The sequence below is a fragment of the Sinocyclocheilus grahami genome, unplaced genomic scaffold (assembly GCF_001515645.1).
Source record: "Sinocyclocheilus grahami isolate Dianchi unplaced genomic scaffold, SAMN03320097.WGS_v1.1 scaffold255.1, whole genome shotgun sequence".
Classification (NCBI taxonomy): domain Eukaryota; kingdom Metazoa; phylum Chordata; class Actinopteri; order Cypriniformes; family Cyprinidae; genus Sinocyclocheilus; species Sinocyclocheilus grahami.
In genome coordinates this window covers 174,630-192,134 of record NW_015505434.1, presented here as the reverse complement: position 1 = coordinate 192,134, position 17,505 = coordinate 174,630, and the positions used below count along the sequence as shown (strand labels likewise).

Sequence of the window (17,505 nt, the reverse complement as noted above, 5' to 3'; positions counted from 1 at the left end):
TTCAAAACTTAACATTTAAATGAAAAACAAAAAATAAAGCTAAAAACAATTAAAAATATTAAAGAACAAAAGGTATAAGACTAAGAGTATAATAATGATTCTAACATAACACTAAGCCAAACACCAAAAAAACAACTACATATATGTGTATGTACAACCATACACACATATGTGTATATATATACATACACATTTATAAATTCAATATATATATTATTTAATTTCCATTTAGTTTGTTGAAGCAGTAAAATAACTTAAATAAATAAATAATAATAAATAATAAATTAAATAAAACTAAAACTTAATAAAAGACCTATACAGACATAATAAATTCAGACATAATTTAACTCAAATTAAAATAAATAACAAATACAAATAATACAAATCAAACGACAGTAGTTTATCAGTAATCCTAAAAAATAACACTGCCAAACTTACGTGCTAAAAAACAACTTACTTACTTACACATAGTAAGAAATTTAACATCTCGGTTACGTATGTAACCCTCGTTCCCTGAAGGAGGGAATGGAGACGTCACGTCACGTCCCGTCGCCACAGCTCCTGTACCACCGCTGAGCGGCCGGGTCACCGGCTCGGCTCCTCAGCGAAAACCTGAATATGTGCTGCATCTGCTGCCTACTTATACTCACGCTGCGATCAGCAGCAGCTGGATGCAATAATCGCATGCCAATGTGCATTGGCTCGTTTAGTTTACACTCGAAGTAGATTGGTCCCTCTAAGCGAGATCCCAATTCGTCGGTCCTCCGACGTGACGTCGAGAGTGACCGACTGAAAGGGAACGTCTCGGTTACGTATGTAACCCTCGCTCCCTGAAGGGGGGAACAGAGACGTCACGTCGGAGGACCGACGAATTGGGATCCTACCAAAAGGCCACAGCTACCGCCCCTTCCAGTGTCCTGTGGAAGCCACCTGCGCCCCTACTTTTTGGCGTAGGCCAGGGCCTGCACAAGAGGACCAGCTACTGCTACTATGGCACTACCCACTGAGTAAGACTGGATAACACTGGGGAAACGCACCCGTTCTACTTGGAACAGGGATGTTACGGAAGCTCGAACCTTCCCGAAGGAGGTTTTGGAAGCAATACACATATGGACATCCCTTAGGTGCATATGGAAGAATGGAGGTGATTGAACCCTCTTGGAATGGCAGAAGTCTGCCGGGGAAACTCTATGGCCGTATAGAATACTTTTGTTGTATAGAAAGGAGCATCACATACTGCAGTGCAGAATAACTCTTTTTGTGGTCCACAGAAGGCATACGAATGTAGAATTACATGAGGATGAAATGATGACAGAATTAAATTTGTTTTTTGAATATTCCATTAAGTAATGATAAATAGGATTTCCATCAACTATGACAGAGAGACACAGAGGAAAGTGGCTGAGTTCATAATGTACACTGCAGAGCCAGCAACTCGGTCAGCATGTTGAGCCTTCATACTGGAGTATGTCTGGTCATCATTCAGGGCTCATTGGTTAAGTTGTTTCAGCTATTCAGTCATAAAATAATAATAAAATAAATTATCAGTTCTCACAGCAGTATAGTTTCTATCTTTGGGGTGGTGCATGTTCATTGTTAGTACACACATGCTCACCTTGTCAACATCTTGGCTGTGCTCAGCATGGTTGCTGATGTCTGACCGCATCTGTTTCAGGAAAAGGGGAGCATGGGAAACCGTACCCGCTCTCAGAGGATGAGTGTGATGACTCCGTATACAAAGAGAATGGCTTCAACATCTACGTCAGCAACAATATCGCTCTGGACCGCTCCCTTCCTGACATCAGACATCCAAAGTGAGTAGAGCTGATTATCACAGCATGTTGACAGTAACCAGCCTCCAGAGCCGCACAGCTTGAGCTAGATATCAGCGTTTTAACGATCCGTGGCAGGCCATACTTACGCAATGTGTTTTAATGAATGATTTCATCCTAAATGAGAAGTTAATCTAATTAGGATGAATTAGTTTAGTGATTTCAAGGCTGAAAGATTTTTCTGTTTGTGCACCTTTTGCTGTCATATAACATCAAAACAAGGGAGAGCAGGGATAACTAACTTTTTTTATTTTAAATGTTAGCCTAAAGCTTTGAGATTTTACCTTAAACATCTTTGAAAGTCAGTGGTTCTGTGTTAATCATATATTGTTGTGAATAAAATTATGACCATGAACCCCCACATTTCTTAATGACATTTTCACTGAAAAATTCACTTAGGATTTTTTTTCCCATCATTACAAGTTTTACATATGCAATAAATAAGTATGTCTTTTGACAATTGTTTTAAATCATGAAGACTCACACAAGATGAAGACTGGAGTCATATCAGGAGCCTAATAAAAGCTTATTTGGAGCTCATGGGAGACAGTATATTGAGATGAGTCGAATATGACTCACTTTATTTCTGTATCCACACTGTTAATTTAATTATATATTATATTAAAAATAAATTGGTAAATAGTAAATAAAAATGTGTTAACACAGCCCATGTTGAAAAAACAAACAAAACAAATCTATTAGCCTACAGTTTCTACAAATATATTATGTAGCACAACTGTTTTCAACATCGATGATAATAAGAAATGTTTCTTGAGCAGCAAATCAGCATATTAGAATGATTTCTGAAGGATCATTTGACACTGAAGACTGGAGTAATGGCTGCTGAAAATTCAGCTTTGAATCACAGGAATAAATTATATTTTTATATATATTAAAACAGTAAAAATTAGTTTTAAATCGTAATAATATTTCAGAATGTTATTGTTTTTTTCTGTATTTTTGATCAAATAAATGTTCTTTCAAAAACATAAAAAATATTAGTAACCCAAACGTTTTGAATGGGAATGTCTCAGATATTGACTGGATTACAAAATAAATTAGTCTTAAGAACATTTTGTTGCACAGATGACAATGAAAGTGCTTAATCATCAGTGTTAAAGTGTAAAGGCAAAAAAGAGAGACAGCATTAGTTTGGTGCAGTCCATCCATTTAGCAGGATTTGAAGGAGAAGGTCTGGTTTCACACTTCCATCTAAATGAGCACCTTGATGGATTGATCGTTAATTGTTCTCAGAAGGCTCTGCACCATTACCTTCCCTTGAATGTCTCCACTGCCATGGATTTTCCCTTAGCAAGAACAAATCTCTCTATAGCTCATGTACCAAAGAGTCACTGTCTAAAGGAGGACGATTCATTACAGGGTTGTCGATAACTAAAATACAATTTATTCTGCCAGAATGAGCTTAAGGTCCATTTAAGCATTTGCTGGCTTGCCAAGCTTTCAGGCTTTGATAATGTGAATGAATGTGAAGTCTGTAAAAAATGTTTTTAGGTTAGAGAATCTCGCCTACGACTTCTTGGTGAAAAAGTTTGTCTGTTGCTCCCCTGCTGTTAGCTGTAAAGTTGTGTAAACCCCTTTCAAGCACTGTAGACAGTGTTCCGGTGAAGAGCCTGGTGTGGGGCTTTTATTTACATCCCCTATAAAAGCCTGTGGCGCTCAGTGTGGAACCTGCCAACAGACAGAATGTGAGTAACTGTCTCAGTGCGAGAGCCAGCATGCCCGTGTATTCACTTTTAATGCAGGTAACAGAGAGATACACAGATGCAGCTGCAGCTTCAGTTTGTGCTAATAACAAGCAGAAAAAATGGACAGATTCCATGCTTTCTCAAGTGAAAAATGGCTGAGAGTTTTAAAAACACACATATAGTCTTGAATAAAGCAAAACAAAAATGTGTGTGTGCATATCTCTCTATAGAGAGAGAGTTCAATTGTATTTTTTTTAATGTTATTTTGAACCTTTATTTTTTATCAAAGAATCATGAAAAAAAGTATCACAGTTTACACAGAAAATATTAAGCAGCACAAATGTTTTCAACATTGATATTAACAAGAAATGTAGCATATTAGAATGATTTCTGAAGGATCACGTGACACTAAAGACAAGAGTAATGGCTGCTGAAATTCAGCTTTGTCATCACAGGAATAAATTACATTTTAAAATGTATTCAAATAGAAAAAAAGTGATTTAAATTGTAGGAATATTCAACAATTTTACTGTTTTTACTGTATTTTGATCAAATAAATGGCACTGGTGAGAATAAGAGACTTCTTTTAAAAACATGACAATTAAAAAAAAAAAAAAAATCTTATAAAAATGTTTTTATTCTTACCTCAAATGTAAAAGTTATTTTAGTCATAGGGTGGCCATATGTGCCATATATATGGAACACGTCCTAGCCAGGATTTGTATATTGCCTAAAACACCCAAAGTAGTTTGACCAATAACATGCAGGTATTGTACATAATTGACCAATCGTGGCGCATTGCGCGTTAGAAGGTGAGAGCGATCAAAGCGACGCAAATATGCGCACGTGTTTGTTCATTCGTGCAACTTGAAGCTGCGCACCGATTATTGTATGACATCAAAGTACCGCAAGAGCGATTTAAAAGCATAAAGAGCCGTCTGCTCTGCTCTCTATAGCTCTCGTGAAATAACGCCATACAACGATCGATCTGCACAGTGCAAAACTTGGATATTTTAGGTAATATAGAAGTCCTGGCAAGGGTGCGTCCCGTAAAAATGGCCCGTATGGTCACCCTATTTAGTCAGTTTGAGTATGGATTGTTGAATCAAAGCTAAAGAAAAGACACTCCTGAACAGTAGTGTTTTCATGCAAATAAATATACTTTCATGCCGATTTGGAGCATTTGCTGTTATGACAGTTGCATGTTCCAGTAATGCACATGACACTGTCTGCCTATTACTATGCAAATGGGGTGCCTTTTTCTTCCTGAGCTGTATTTCATTAGTAGACTGATCTGACAGGTCAGACAGGACTGTTTTAGATGCTGGCTCCCCTCCAGCATGCATTCGTTCACCATGGTGATTCTCTGTATACTGTATTTTTGTTTTTTTGTTGTTTTTTTCCACCACCATCGAAGTGAAATGTTAATAAACCATGCTGCGCCCCGAGAATGATTATTATATGGAGGTGTATGAATTAGGGCAGGCTTGTCAAGTTTGTCAGGGTGCTGAATTAAAGAGAGCGGTGTGAGCCATAAAGTGCCACTTCATCTGTCAGTGCCGGCTTTGTCTGAGCTCAATTAGCATGTAGATTTCTGAAAGCTTTATGAGCACGCTGGGACTGAAGGACCTCTCAAAACTTTGATTTATGATCTGAACTCCATCGCCGTTGCCCACGGCATTGGGGCGGCCCATGCCGGTCCTTTTATTTTCAAATAATGTTTTTACAGTTTGGCAAGATCTAGTGCAGTAAGTGACAAGATTTGTATTTCACACATCATTGTTCTGAAAAGGCTTTCACATGTTTGTTAAGTGATTTACAATATGTGGATTATACAGTGATGCACTGATCAAGCATTTGATGTAAAGCATAAGTAGATACAGTAGTGTTTTGCCTCTCTCTCAATCTCACTCTCTCTCTCTCATTCTTTCTTTTCTGTAGCTGTAAGCAGAAGCTGTATCTTGAAAACCTCCCAAACACCAGTATTATCATCCCGTTCCATAACGAAGGTTGGTCCTCTCTGCTTAGAACCATCCACAGCATCACCAACCGCACACCCGACCACCTGATCGCAGAGATCATACTGGTAGATGACTACAGTGACAAAGGTAAGTCGCAGAGCTTCTCTCTCTCTCTCTCTCTCTCTCTCTCTCTCTCTCTCAGAGCATGTGCTTGACATCAGGGCAGTTTCTGGTGTCGTTCTGCATTAGTTGCTCAAAATTAATTTTGAATGGAGCTTTGACAGCACTGGGTGCTTAAGTGCAACAAAAAGTTGTTTTTTTTTGGTCACTTAGAGAGGTAGATGTGACTTTGTCATTCATTGGAAACTTTTGTTAATTTGTCTAATGTGTATGTGTGTATATATGTCTTTGCCTTATTAGTCTTATTGTCCATGGAAAGTAGAAAACATTCCACTCATTGTAAGATTTTTGGTAGTGGAATGCTGTAAGATCCATCAGAATCACGTCTTGGCTTGGAGGCACATGGATAGCACACTATTGAGCAAAAAACACAAATACTGTGCCTTTTGGAACAGCAACCCAATACCTCACACAATTAATCAGTGAGACCATCCCAACATACAATGCCCCTCTGTACTACAAGACATCTCAGCCAATAGGATTCAAAGATTCAAAGTGTTTATTGTCATATGCCCAGTGAGGAAAACAAGTTTCCCTGAGCAATGAAATTCTTACTTTGCTGTCCACAATGAATGCCAAGACAGTGCAAAACTATACACACACATACACAAACTATACACACATACATACACCATGTAAGAAACATAATAAACTATGCTGCAGTAGTAGGAATATAGACTATGAAAAAAATTGAAATATGCATCTCACAGCTGGGCATGCATCACTCCTGTAGTGGAATAACGGGAGAGCACAATAGTGAGTGTGTACTTCGCTCTGGCCTGTTCTGTTCCCATTACAATACTCATGTCCAGCTGAAATGAGCTGTCATTAGACTGAGAGGCATCTTGCATTGTTTTGCTTATGATGATAAACAAGGTTTTTTTATATAACACAGATGTGTTGTCTGTGTTGGCATGATTATATATTGTAATGCAGTGTTAGTCAATGTAAGGCCAGTTGGCATGGATACTGTACATCTGCAGGGTTAGGTGTGTGTGTGTGTGTGTGTGTGTCTGTCTGTGTGTGTGTGTGTGTGTCTGTGTAAGAGACAAACTCTGCTATGCTAATCAAGCTTATTGGTCTTGTTTATGATGAGCTCATATGAGACACAGATTTTTGACCTAGAGCAAGAGTAGAAATGAATTTTCAAAGCATTGAAAATGTCAGTCTTCTGGCATCCTGTTGCAGTCATTTGAAAGCAGATCCTTCAGTGAAAGAAGCGCTAAATCTCTTGTGTATATGTCCGGTGCTCGTATGAGTCATTTATGTGGTTTAAAGAGTTTAAAGAGAATTTTTAGCTAGACGTGTTGCTTATTCTCTATAACAAATGTTTGTCAATTTCCTCAGATGTCTAGCAATAAGAGGCAATTTCATCAGCCAGTATACAGAAAAAAATGAATTGGCTTTCCGGTACTGACAAAATGATTTGGTAGTTACATTTCACTCAGACTAAAGATTGACCAATAATGTCCAAGTGCATTTCAGAGGAAATAAGCACCTCTCAGTGGCGTCACCGGTCCCTTTAGATGCATGCTTTCTACACAAACACACAGAAGGTTGTGTACAGCTGGTGGCCTTTTTGCCTGGATATTCGCTTTTGAAATCGTCCATTACCATCAATCACAACAGCAAAACAAAAACAAGCAAGATCTAATTAGCATAGAGCAGAGGACAGTCCAGAATGACTGACAGAGAGCCACACTTCTACCATTCATAACCACTGACTCTAAGCAAAACCATATATGAAGTGGGTGGAAGTTATTGATTCCCCCATCTTCTTGTATTCTCTTTAGCAGCACTCATGATATCCATTAGGGTTGGACGATATAGAAATCTCAATAATTTTCAGCCTTTTGATAATATTTTTCTTATTCTGTTCCAAAGAATAGAGCTGTAATTTCAACCAAACAAACAGCCACTGTAGCCAAGCAGATTCAGTTGTTGTAAGTACAATATAAGACTCACCACATGGAACAATATTCAGTCACAAATATAAACAAATATAACAAATATAAAAATACTTAAACAGCAATATTTATTTATAATAAAATGTTTTCATGTAAATAAAATGCCACATTGAGATTTCTGTAAAAATAAATTGAGTGCTAACAATTGACACTAATGAATCATTGAATCAGAGTTTTGAACTGATTTACTTGCTACATGTAATTCCTTTTTTGCTTCTATAAAGTTCCAGCCAGCGATGCTTTTTATAAAATCTGTAATTAAACTCTCATATTATTGACTCTATAGTGAACTTGGGGGCAAAGTAAAAAGTGCATTAAAGTCATTGCAATGTTTATTTATTTATTTTAAATTGGCAAACAAAATCACAACTGTTTTCATTTCATGCTTCAGGCAGACACTTTTGACCGATGCAACTTACATTGATTTCAAGGTACATATTTTATCATTTTTTTTTATTATAATTTTTTTATATGCTTACTGGCAGAATGTACTGTGAATATTAGTATATGACCCGGCCCTAATAATCATGGCGTTCATTTTAAAATATCTATGCATAGACCCTCATGAAAAGACCACAGTGGCACTGTGTGATTAATTTTCATGAATATGTAGAGCGTTTGTGTTTCTTCGACTCTGCATGTGTAAAGTATTTTTAGAGCACTGCTAAAGTGGAAGCTCTGCTGGTGTCTCTCGCTGCCAGCCTTGCTCTTCTTGAAGATAAGCATTTCCACCACGTCTCACTCTCTGCAAAAGAGGCCTACAATGTTTATTTATTTATTTTAAATTGGCAAACAAAATCACAACTGTTTTCATTTCATGCTTCAGGCAGACACTTTTGACCGAAGCAACTTACATTGATTTCAAGGTACATATTTTATCAGTTTTTTTATTATAATTTTTTTATATGCTTACTGGCAGAATGTACTGTGAATATTAGTATATGACCCGGCCCTAATAATCATGGCGTTCATTTTAAAATATCTATGCATAGACCCTCATGAAAAGACCACAGTGGCACTGTGTGATTAATTTTCATGAATATGTAGAGCGTTTGTGTTTCTTCGACTCTGCATGTGTAAAGTATTTTTAGAGCACTGCTAAAGTGGAAGCTCTGCTGGTGTCTCTCGCTGCCAGCCTTGCTCTTCTTGAAGATAAGCATTTCCACCACGTCTCACTCTCTGCAAAAGAGGCCTTCCTGGGCACTCCTTAATTATGGAAACTAACTAAATTCATGCAATGCATTTAATTGAGAAATGTCCTTGTCATGAAAGCTCACAGTGGCATTCAGTAGCGTGAATGTGCTTCATCATTGCACACTTTTGTTGTTTTTTCCTTGGCCCGGATGACTTGTTAAGCCTTCCAGAATGTTTTTTTTTTGACTTGTGTGTTTAGCTAAGCTATAAAGTCAACTGCATGATGATTAAGTTCATATTCCCTTTAATAGATAGCATTCAATTATAACATGTTATTAAAGCTCTTTTCTAATGAAGCAATATTAAATGGCTTGCATGAAAGATGACATTTATGTGAAGGCAGATACAACACATGCAAGTCAGCATTCATTTTCTATTAAGGCCAATTAAACCGCCGTTATCATTGCATGGGCATGTGCATTCATCCAGTAAATCGGTATTAGTGACCATTATATTGATAAATAAGTCCTATGCTCATCATTGTTTCTATTTGAATAGGGGTAAAAGATAACCAGTGCACTTAAAGGAATATTCTGTGTATTAAAAAAAAATGAAAGCTCAATCGGCAATGCAATTTATTTCTCTGATGTCAACGCTGAATTTTCAGCAGTCATTCTTCTGTGTCACACGATCCTTCAGAAATCATTCTAATATGCTGATTTGCAGCTCAGGATACATTTATTATAATCGGTGTTGAAAATACTTGTTGCTTTTTTTTCTGGAAATTGTGATTCAATTTTATCAGGATATTTTGATAAATAGAAAGTTCAATAAAGCAGCATTTATTTGATATAGAATCTTTTTGTGACATTACAAAGGTCTTTACTGTCAGTTTTGATCAATTTAATATGTCCTTGCTGAATAAGAGTATTCATTTCTTTTATAAACAAAAATCTATCTGAACCCAGTGTTTTGAACAGTAGTCTATTTTTGCTTTGAAGTCTTCCTAAATTTTCTGTTTACTTTCATTGTAATTGCCTTTACTATATTTTTTTATTTTATTATAATTTTTTGTGGTAATCAACAATACTCCACAAATGTGATTGAACTAAAATTCTGCCATCATTTGCTCACATTATTTCAAACCTGTGTGACTTTCTTCTGTAGAGCACAAAGAAAGAAACAATGACATGGAATTTATTTCTGGGTTTACCATCACTTTAATCTTGTATCGAACCCAGAATTTTCCTTTGAGGTCAACAGTGTTGCAGAAACAAATTTACAGTTCACCTTCTGTGAGCACAGTGTTGGAAGTATGAAAAATCACATGAGACTATGAGAACTCAAGTCAACTTCTATAGCCTCTAATTTGTGTTTTTACCTGCTGGAAGCTGAATTTGTGGTAATTACTGACCAGCCTCCATGTGCCCTTTCAAACGCTACAGATGACACAATTAGTATGGCGTGAAGATTGCCTGGCTACTCCTGGACACACGTACACATGCACACACACATAAACATGTAGCCTACAGACACAGAGACAAAAACAGGCTCGCAGTTTTGCTGGCACACCTTGACAGTGAATGATTACTATGCTCTGTGTTTTGCGAATGACAACGAACAACTCCTGCAAGCCAAATGCGTTCCCCTCTAAGATAACGTCCTTGAGCTCCACCACAATGTGATGTACAGAACCGAATGATAAAAACTTTGCAGTAACAAGCTGTTCCGATAGCATGCTTTTCTGACATGAGATTTTAAAGCAGACAGTGGGATACTGGGCACTTTGCTAGCCAAGCCTCTTAAAGTCTTCTGCTTAGACAGCGTAATTATTACAGTCACCTTACCTCTTTTTGAGAGCAGACACCTGTGCGCCGTGAACCACTTCACGAAGTAACTTGGGATGTTACTTAAAGAGAGAGAGAAAGTGCTCTTATCTCTGATCTGTCAATGCTTTAGTGAGTACACCCAGCATGCATTGCTCCAAAAACTGCACCAAGGTGATTTTTTAAAATACGCAGGTAATTTAGGTGTGCATTCACCCGTCAGGTTATTTGCTTTGAAAAACAATAATAGATTAAATGGAGGTCTGTCCCATTTCACATACATCTGTACAATTTTATGCCATTTTTGTAGAGCAAGGAGTTTGAGTAATGTGTTCACATTGAACAATTCAATAAGACAGTGTATCCAGATGAAGTACTTGTTCAATCAACAGAGTTGGCTCTTTATGCAGCAGTACGGGTGTGGTTATCTAGCCGTGATGGCGGCTTGACCAAAATTTGTCAAGATGGTGGACGTAGTGACTGCTGAAATTTCTCAGTGCATGATAAAGCTGGTCCTCTGGGTGTTGGTGGTCCACTGATTAATGCGAAGACAGGTCAGGTGACCATGAGAAGAAGAGATAAGACCTGTCTGGATGCCCTTGGACATTTTGCTGCGTTGGTGAGGCTTCTGTGGAGGGCAAAATGGCAGAATATCTCTGGAGTCCCTGTAGATGTGACTGATTGGAGCTAAAAGAGACAGTAATGTGCTCTTTGTCACTGCCAATCTGCCATGATGTGAAAGTTTGAGTCAAGAATCAATCCTCTTGTTGGCCACCTCATGGAGACTGTCAGTAGTCAATTATTATCAGGCCGCTGTGGTGATTGACACACACACACACACACAGAGGCAACTTCATTCTGTGGAGAAGACAGCACCTTACAAATCTAAGTTGAATGCTTCGACATTATTTTTCAATATGTGTATAATATATATGTAAAAGCCAATTATTTAGGTATATATTGTCTTTGAAAGTACCTTATGCTCACAAAGCGTGTATTTATTATGTAAACAATACAGTAATATTGTGGGGGGGGGGGGGAACTATAATATTGTGAAATATTACATTTTAAAATAACTTTTCTGTTTTAATGTTTTAAAATATAATTTATTTCTGTGATGGCAAAGATGAATTTTCAGCAGCCATTACTCCAGTCTTCAGTGTCACATGATCCTTCAGAAATCAGTCTAATATGCTGATTTGCTGCTCAAGAAACATTTCTTATTATTATTATTATCAGTGTTTAAAACAGTGCTGCTAAATATTTTTGTGGAAATTGTTATAGATTTATTTTCAGAATTCTTTGATGTTTGTAAAGTTCAAAAGATCAGCATTTATTTGAACTAGAAATCTTTTGTAATATTATAAATGTCTTTATTGCCCCTTTTGATCAGTTTAATGCACCCTTGCTCAATAAAAGTATTAATTTCTTTCAAAAAAAAAGAGGAAGATGAAAATCATCATTTAACTGAAAGGCAACAAATGTTTCTATGTAATAAAAAATAGAATTATTTCATTTTAAAATGATACGGCTTTTCAAATTCATATACTACATGGAGGAGTGTATACTGTTAATGCACAGTATCTAGTACATAATTTAGGGCACTACATATGTAATTTATTTCTCCAGTATACTACAGTATACATAGGGACCATTTAAGTCACTACTTAATTGCATGGGTTAGCTATTAACTAAAAGCCATTACAACTAGCAAGTGGTGGGGCAAATCACCCCAAAATACAGGGATTATCTAAGCAATAAATGAATCAAGGTGAAGAGAAAATCCATTGTCTAATAGCTTTTTCTGCACAGGAGGCAACTAATGTACCCTAAGCTGGTTGGGCTCAAGATCAGCCTCAGGGATCAATGTTCTTAAGCCCAATCAAAGCAATTCCATCACATTATTTGGCTAGACTAATTGCTCAGACAAAAAAAGTGCAAAGTTTAGCCCTAATGAGATTGACCCGTAGAATAAATGTGTTCCCTTGCTTTAAAGATTATGCTGACTTTTATCCTGGGGCACTTGTTAAATGAACACTTCCTGTGCATCCGCTTCTAATCGCTATTGCAATAAAATCATTGCTTGTACATATTTCACAAGAAAACTGCTGTTTCCCCAGTGTCTCTGATTTAAAGGCACAAATCTCTCTGGATCAGCCAATGTGTTTCACACATTATCATAGTTTATCACGTACTGCACAAGTCTTTGCTACCCATTAGCAAAAATACAGCCACCAGTCTTGTCAGTGGGTGATCAGTGCACTGGTCCTTTGGGTGTTGATGATCTGCTGACTTGAGCCTCGGCCTGCCTATGGGCCAGGAGACCACAGGAAGAACAGATAAGACCAGCCTAGATGCCCTTTGGACATTTTGCTGCCTTGGCGAGGCTTCTGCGAAGGGAGAAATGGCAGAATCTCACTGGAGTGGCCATGGATGTGATTGATTGGAGCGGGCAAAAGAGACAGTGATTTACTCTTTGTCACTGCCACTCTCCCACGGCGTGAAAGTTTAAAGCAAGAATCAATCCTCTCGTTGGCCGCCTCATGGAGGCTGTCGATAGTCATAAGTGGCTGACCTTCCCATCAAAGTTTGTGCCCCTCATCAGGCTCACAGACTCTGGCAGATATTGCATGGAAAGCTGCATCCATCAATCCTGTGCCAACACAGCCAGTACAGAGAGAAGAATTGTCATGGTGACAGGGCTTCGAGGGTTTTTCACGAGAGCTGAAGTGTTAATAAAGCTAATAACACCACCGTCAGTGGCAGATGTTCAACAGGAGTTAGCATTTAAATGCAAAAAACACTTTTTTTTTTTTTTTTTTTTAAGTTCTGCTATGCTCTGAAAATACATTGCGTTAAAAGTCATAGTCATCCACATCAACAATCCCCAGTTTGCACAATGCAGATGTTACTGTAAGTAGCAGATTGTATTGTTTCATATCTTCCGTGCATAAGGACAGTAATTGGTCTTGTAGCTACTTCAGAGACTTTTCTACTTAAAAGTATGATTCTCAGAACTGGTCCCTGCTGAAAAAATAGTTATCTCTCGTTCCCACTTTGACTCTTCACTACTAAGGGTCTGTCTTCCTTTTCCTCAGGCTCTGCACCAATGATGAGCTCTGTCAATCTCTGTCTATAGACATGGTATGTACTACATGGAGTGAACATAATCCTTGAGCTACATTTCAAGCTACACTGTAAAAAATAAATAATATTGCAGTTGTGAAAGAAATGAAATTTGAGTGAGTCATCAAATCATTGCAAACTGATTTGCTCACACTCACTGATTCATTCAGGAATCAAACAAGTATTTGTTTTTATGAGTGACTTATATAATCATTCACAGTTTTTGTTGGCAGAGCAAAAATAGGCACAGTAGCTGACAATATTGCATCTAAAATGTACCTTAGATAAGTTCTTGTGACATTGTCCCATAAAATCACACTCTCAAACCAGCATCCAAAAATAACACGTAGACTTTAGTGGCCTGAGAACAGTGATGGCCTGAGACTGGATGAAATGTAACCATTTTTTTAAGCACGTTAGTGACGGGCACTGAATCAGTAAAGGTCATGGCAGAATTGGTTGCAACACAGCATGAGTAGGCAAAAGCCATAATATGTCCTTCAAATGACTAACTTAAAATATGTCAGCTTTATTTTTGGGTCAGCCCACACCTTGCTCATTTTGAAGCTCAAAACCATCATTGAACACAGATTTGCACTACATTAAAAGATGAACTTTTTTCTCTCTCTTTTCCCACCAAAATCAGGCCGGGTTCCTTGACAGGCAAAGCCTTTCCATAATGAGATACATCTACACCCCACTCTGTTCAATCAATCTTCTCAGGTAGTTCATTTCCTTGGCTGTGGGAGGTTGTGAAATATTCAGTAGCATGCATCAGTACTCCTATTATTGAAATCAGCAGCTACTCTTTTTAAAAGGTGTAGCCATTAATCAGTCATTCTGGAACATTGGCTTTATTATTCGCTTCATTACTAAAGCTATACCTCTTGCAACCACCATTCGGTGTGCTTGAGTGGAATCTAATGCAGCAACTAGTGCCATTTTTCCATCATGTGAGCGCTAGAGGTCTATTGTTGGAGATTACTGATAATTTTTTCACCCTTCAACCTTGCAGCCCTCTGTAACAGCCTTCTATTATGTACAGCCTTTCAGGATTAATTAATTGTGTCGTCATGCTTGTGTCTGAAAGGCATGTGAGTGAAAGGCTTAAGACTTTTAAACTTATTGAAATTTTTGCACAGCATTTCCAGTATGTAAGCATTCATAAAGGTGCTAAGCTTCAATTATATTTCAGGCTGACTCTACATTTCTAAAGACCAGCACTGAAGTGATAAGAGAAGTCAGAGAGATCTAATAGGCCGATAACCAACCCACGACTGTCCCAGCATGATGACTTTTTATCAGCCAGATTTAGAGACCCCCTAACAAGATTCATTGCTTTTCTTTTGCAGAATTAGGAAGGGTTATCTGCAAGAGTGGTCAACTGGAGGGAGACCGTTTCAATTATCATATCACTGTCGGCCATCAATTTCGCCCTCGTCTTAAAGAAGGGGTATCAAAAGAACATCCAACACCAAACAAAAAAAAGAATGTGTCATGTCATTTGTTACATCACCTTGCTCGGCTGAGAAATGGGTGGAAATTATTCTCCATTTAGGGCAATTGTGCTGCTGTTCAATACAAAGCCATTATTGTCCTCAAGAAATAGAGTAACATCTCTGTAGAGGAGCGGCTGCAATCACGCGGGAGTGTAAAAGCAGCTGTGATGGATGTTGTTCAAATGTAATGACTGAACTTGCAGTCAGCATGGTAAAGGAGGAGAAGGCAGAGACCATTGTGTGTGGTGGTTATTGGCTCCTGTTTTGACTTTGCATAGTCAACTGAAATCGAGCTGGGAAATAAACTGCCTTGCACACACCGAGCCCTGAAAGAAACTCGCAAATTGAATTTTGCTATGAAAAAATAAGACTGCCTTGACTTGGCCGAATGCAGCTGTGGCCGGCACGGTTATTTATTTGGCTGCAAATCAATGTGCCACGATGCCACCGGCACAGTTTCGGTGGTGCATTTGAAAAATGACAGCTATTATCATTACTATTTGAGCACAATCGCACTCATGTCTCTAAGCTGATTAGGAGTTGTCCTGAATGGCTCGGATTGTGTAATGATCAGCTAATTACAAAGAGCACAGTCCCATGCTGTGGTGAATTCAGCCTAGCTGTTAATGCCAGTCTGGCAGGGTGAATAATGCAACGCCCCATAAGAGTCTCACTCACAATAGCACTGCAGTAATGGCATTAGAGCACATAGCAATTTTTTTTTTTTTCATGTGTTCTGGGTGAGAATGTTCTCCTTGCATATCTCTTTGTAAATATTGCATCATATAACAGTTGCCAATGTGTATTTACACACAGTTGTTAAGCGATCTGTGCAGCTGTGATGCATATTGCCAATGAATAATAGAAAACAGCAAAGCAGAGAGCCATGGCTGTATCTCTAATCGTATTTATTATACATAACCATGAGCTACTGCAACTAACAAGAGTAAAAGCACAATCATCTCCTTAACTAGCATTTTTAGTCTTCTTGGCATATGAGAAGGACTTTGAGGAGGTATTTATTTTGTTATATCTCATTTTACAAAAAATACTGGCAAAACTGGGGGTGTAACGATTAACCGTGAGCCGGTTGAAAATCGATTCAATTATGTGACGATTCAAATCGGTTGAGATGCCAAACAAATCGCGATTCAGTTAGGGGTAGGAGTTTATATGAATGTATGTATGAGGGGAACTTACTGTCTTTCGATGGTATTTTTTTCTTTTCCTCTTGCCTCTGTATAATGCATATCAGGGCTCCAGACTCATTCTTCCCACTGGTCGCTCTTTTGCAACTAACTTTCTCAGCTGTTTGCACGAGCACATGATTTGGTCGCTATATATATATATACATATACAATTATTATTATTATTTTTTTTTTTGCGCTACAACATGGGATTATTCAATGCATGCTGATGAACTTTTATTATAGTTTATAGTTATATGGAAACGAAAGTTGTTAACATTCAACCCATTCTTTATCATCAGTAGTATTATTTATGATTTGAATTTTGTGAATGGGAGTTTCTCTTCTGCTGTGTTAAGCCGCGGGCTTTGGATGCTTTCACTTTCGAATTTGCGATCTTGTTGTCACGGTTTTGCTTACATAGCTACATCTACACACCTTTCATTTTTTAAGACTAAAACAAAAGATGGATTCATTGTTGTTCTTAATCAAAAAGCACAACAATAAATCAGTAAGATACAATGACAAATTAGCTTACAAAACGTTTATTAACAAAAATGAATAAGATGAGGCATGGCACACACCACATGCTGTATTATATACTGACTAATAAATTACAGAACGTTTAGCAAACACTGAGGAATCAAAAACATATAAATAAATAAATAAATAAAAGAGAGCCTCCATAGTTTAAGGTAAACAGCAAAGATAAGTTTTTCAAAAATGAAAACAAAAAGAAAAGTAAAACTAACGGTGACAGTGCTTGCATGTTCACCAGAATATTCTACCAGCATGTTCACCTTCTCTGGTTTAAGAAGCGGTCTTTTACTTGAATTTTGCTTGAAAACCATCCATCGTTTCCTCAATATGCGCGTTGTTTTTGCTGTAGCTGAGTAGGTATTCTCTCTAAGCGCTGTTTTGTTATGCTTTCAGTTTAGTTTGCCCTTTGATATTTCTCATATGCAATAGAAATTGAAGCGCTTATGAGTTGACCAACGCGGTGGTCGCACCAGTGCGACCGCACACAAAATTTAGTCGCACAGGCAGAAAAAATGGTCGCAGTCTGGAGCCCTGCATATTAAAGTTC

At 37.8% G+C, this 17,505-nt stretch overlaps 1 protein-coding gene across 1 annotated transcript in view; it reads left to right on the top strand.

Moving 5' to 3' along the window:
• The window catches only part of LOC107598754 (polypeptide N-acetylgalactosaminyltransferase-like 6), a 243,117-nt gene that overhangs the window by 64,305 nt on the left and 161,307 nt on the right, over positions 1–17,505 (top strand). The window contains exons 4-5 of the mRNA XM_016290190.1: positions 1,676–1,814; positions 5,480–5,646. Coding sequence (XP_016145676.1) covers positions 1,676–1,814; positions 5,480–5,646 — 306 coding nt within the window. The remainder of the gene's footprint in view (positions 1–1,675; positions 1,815–5,479; positions 5,647–17,505) is intronic.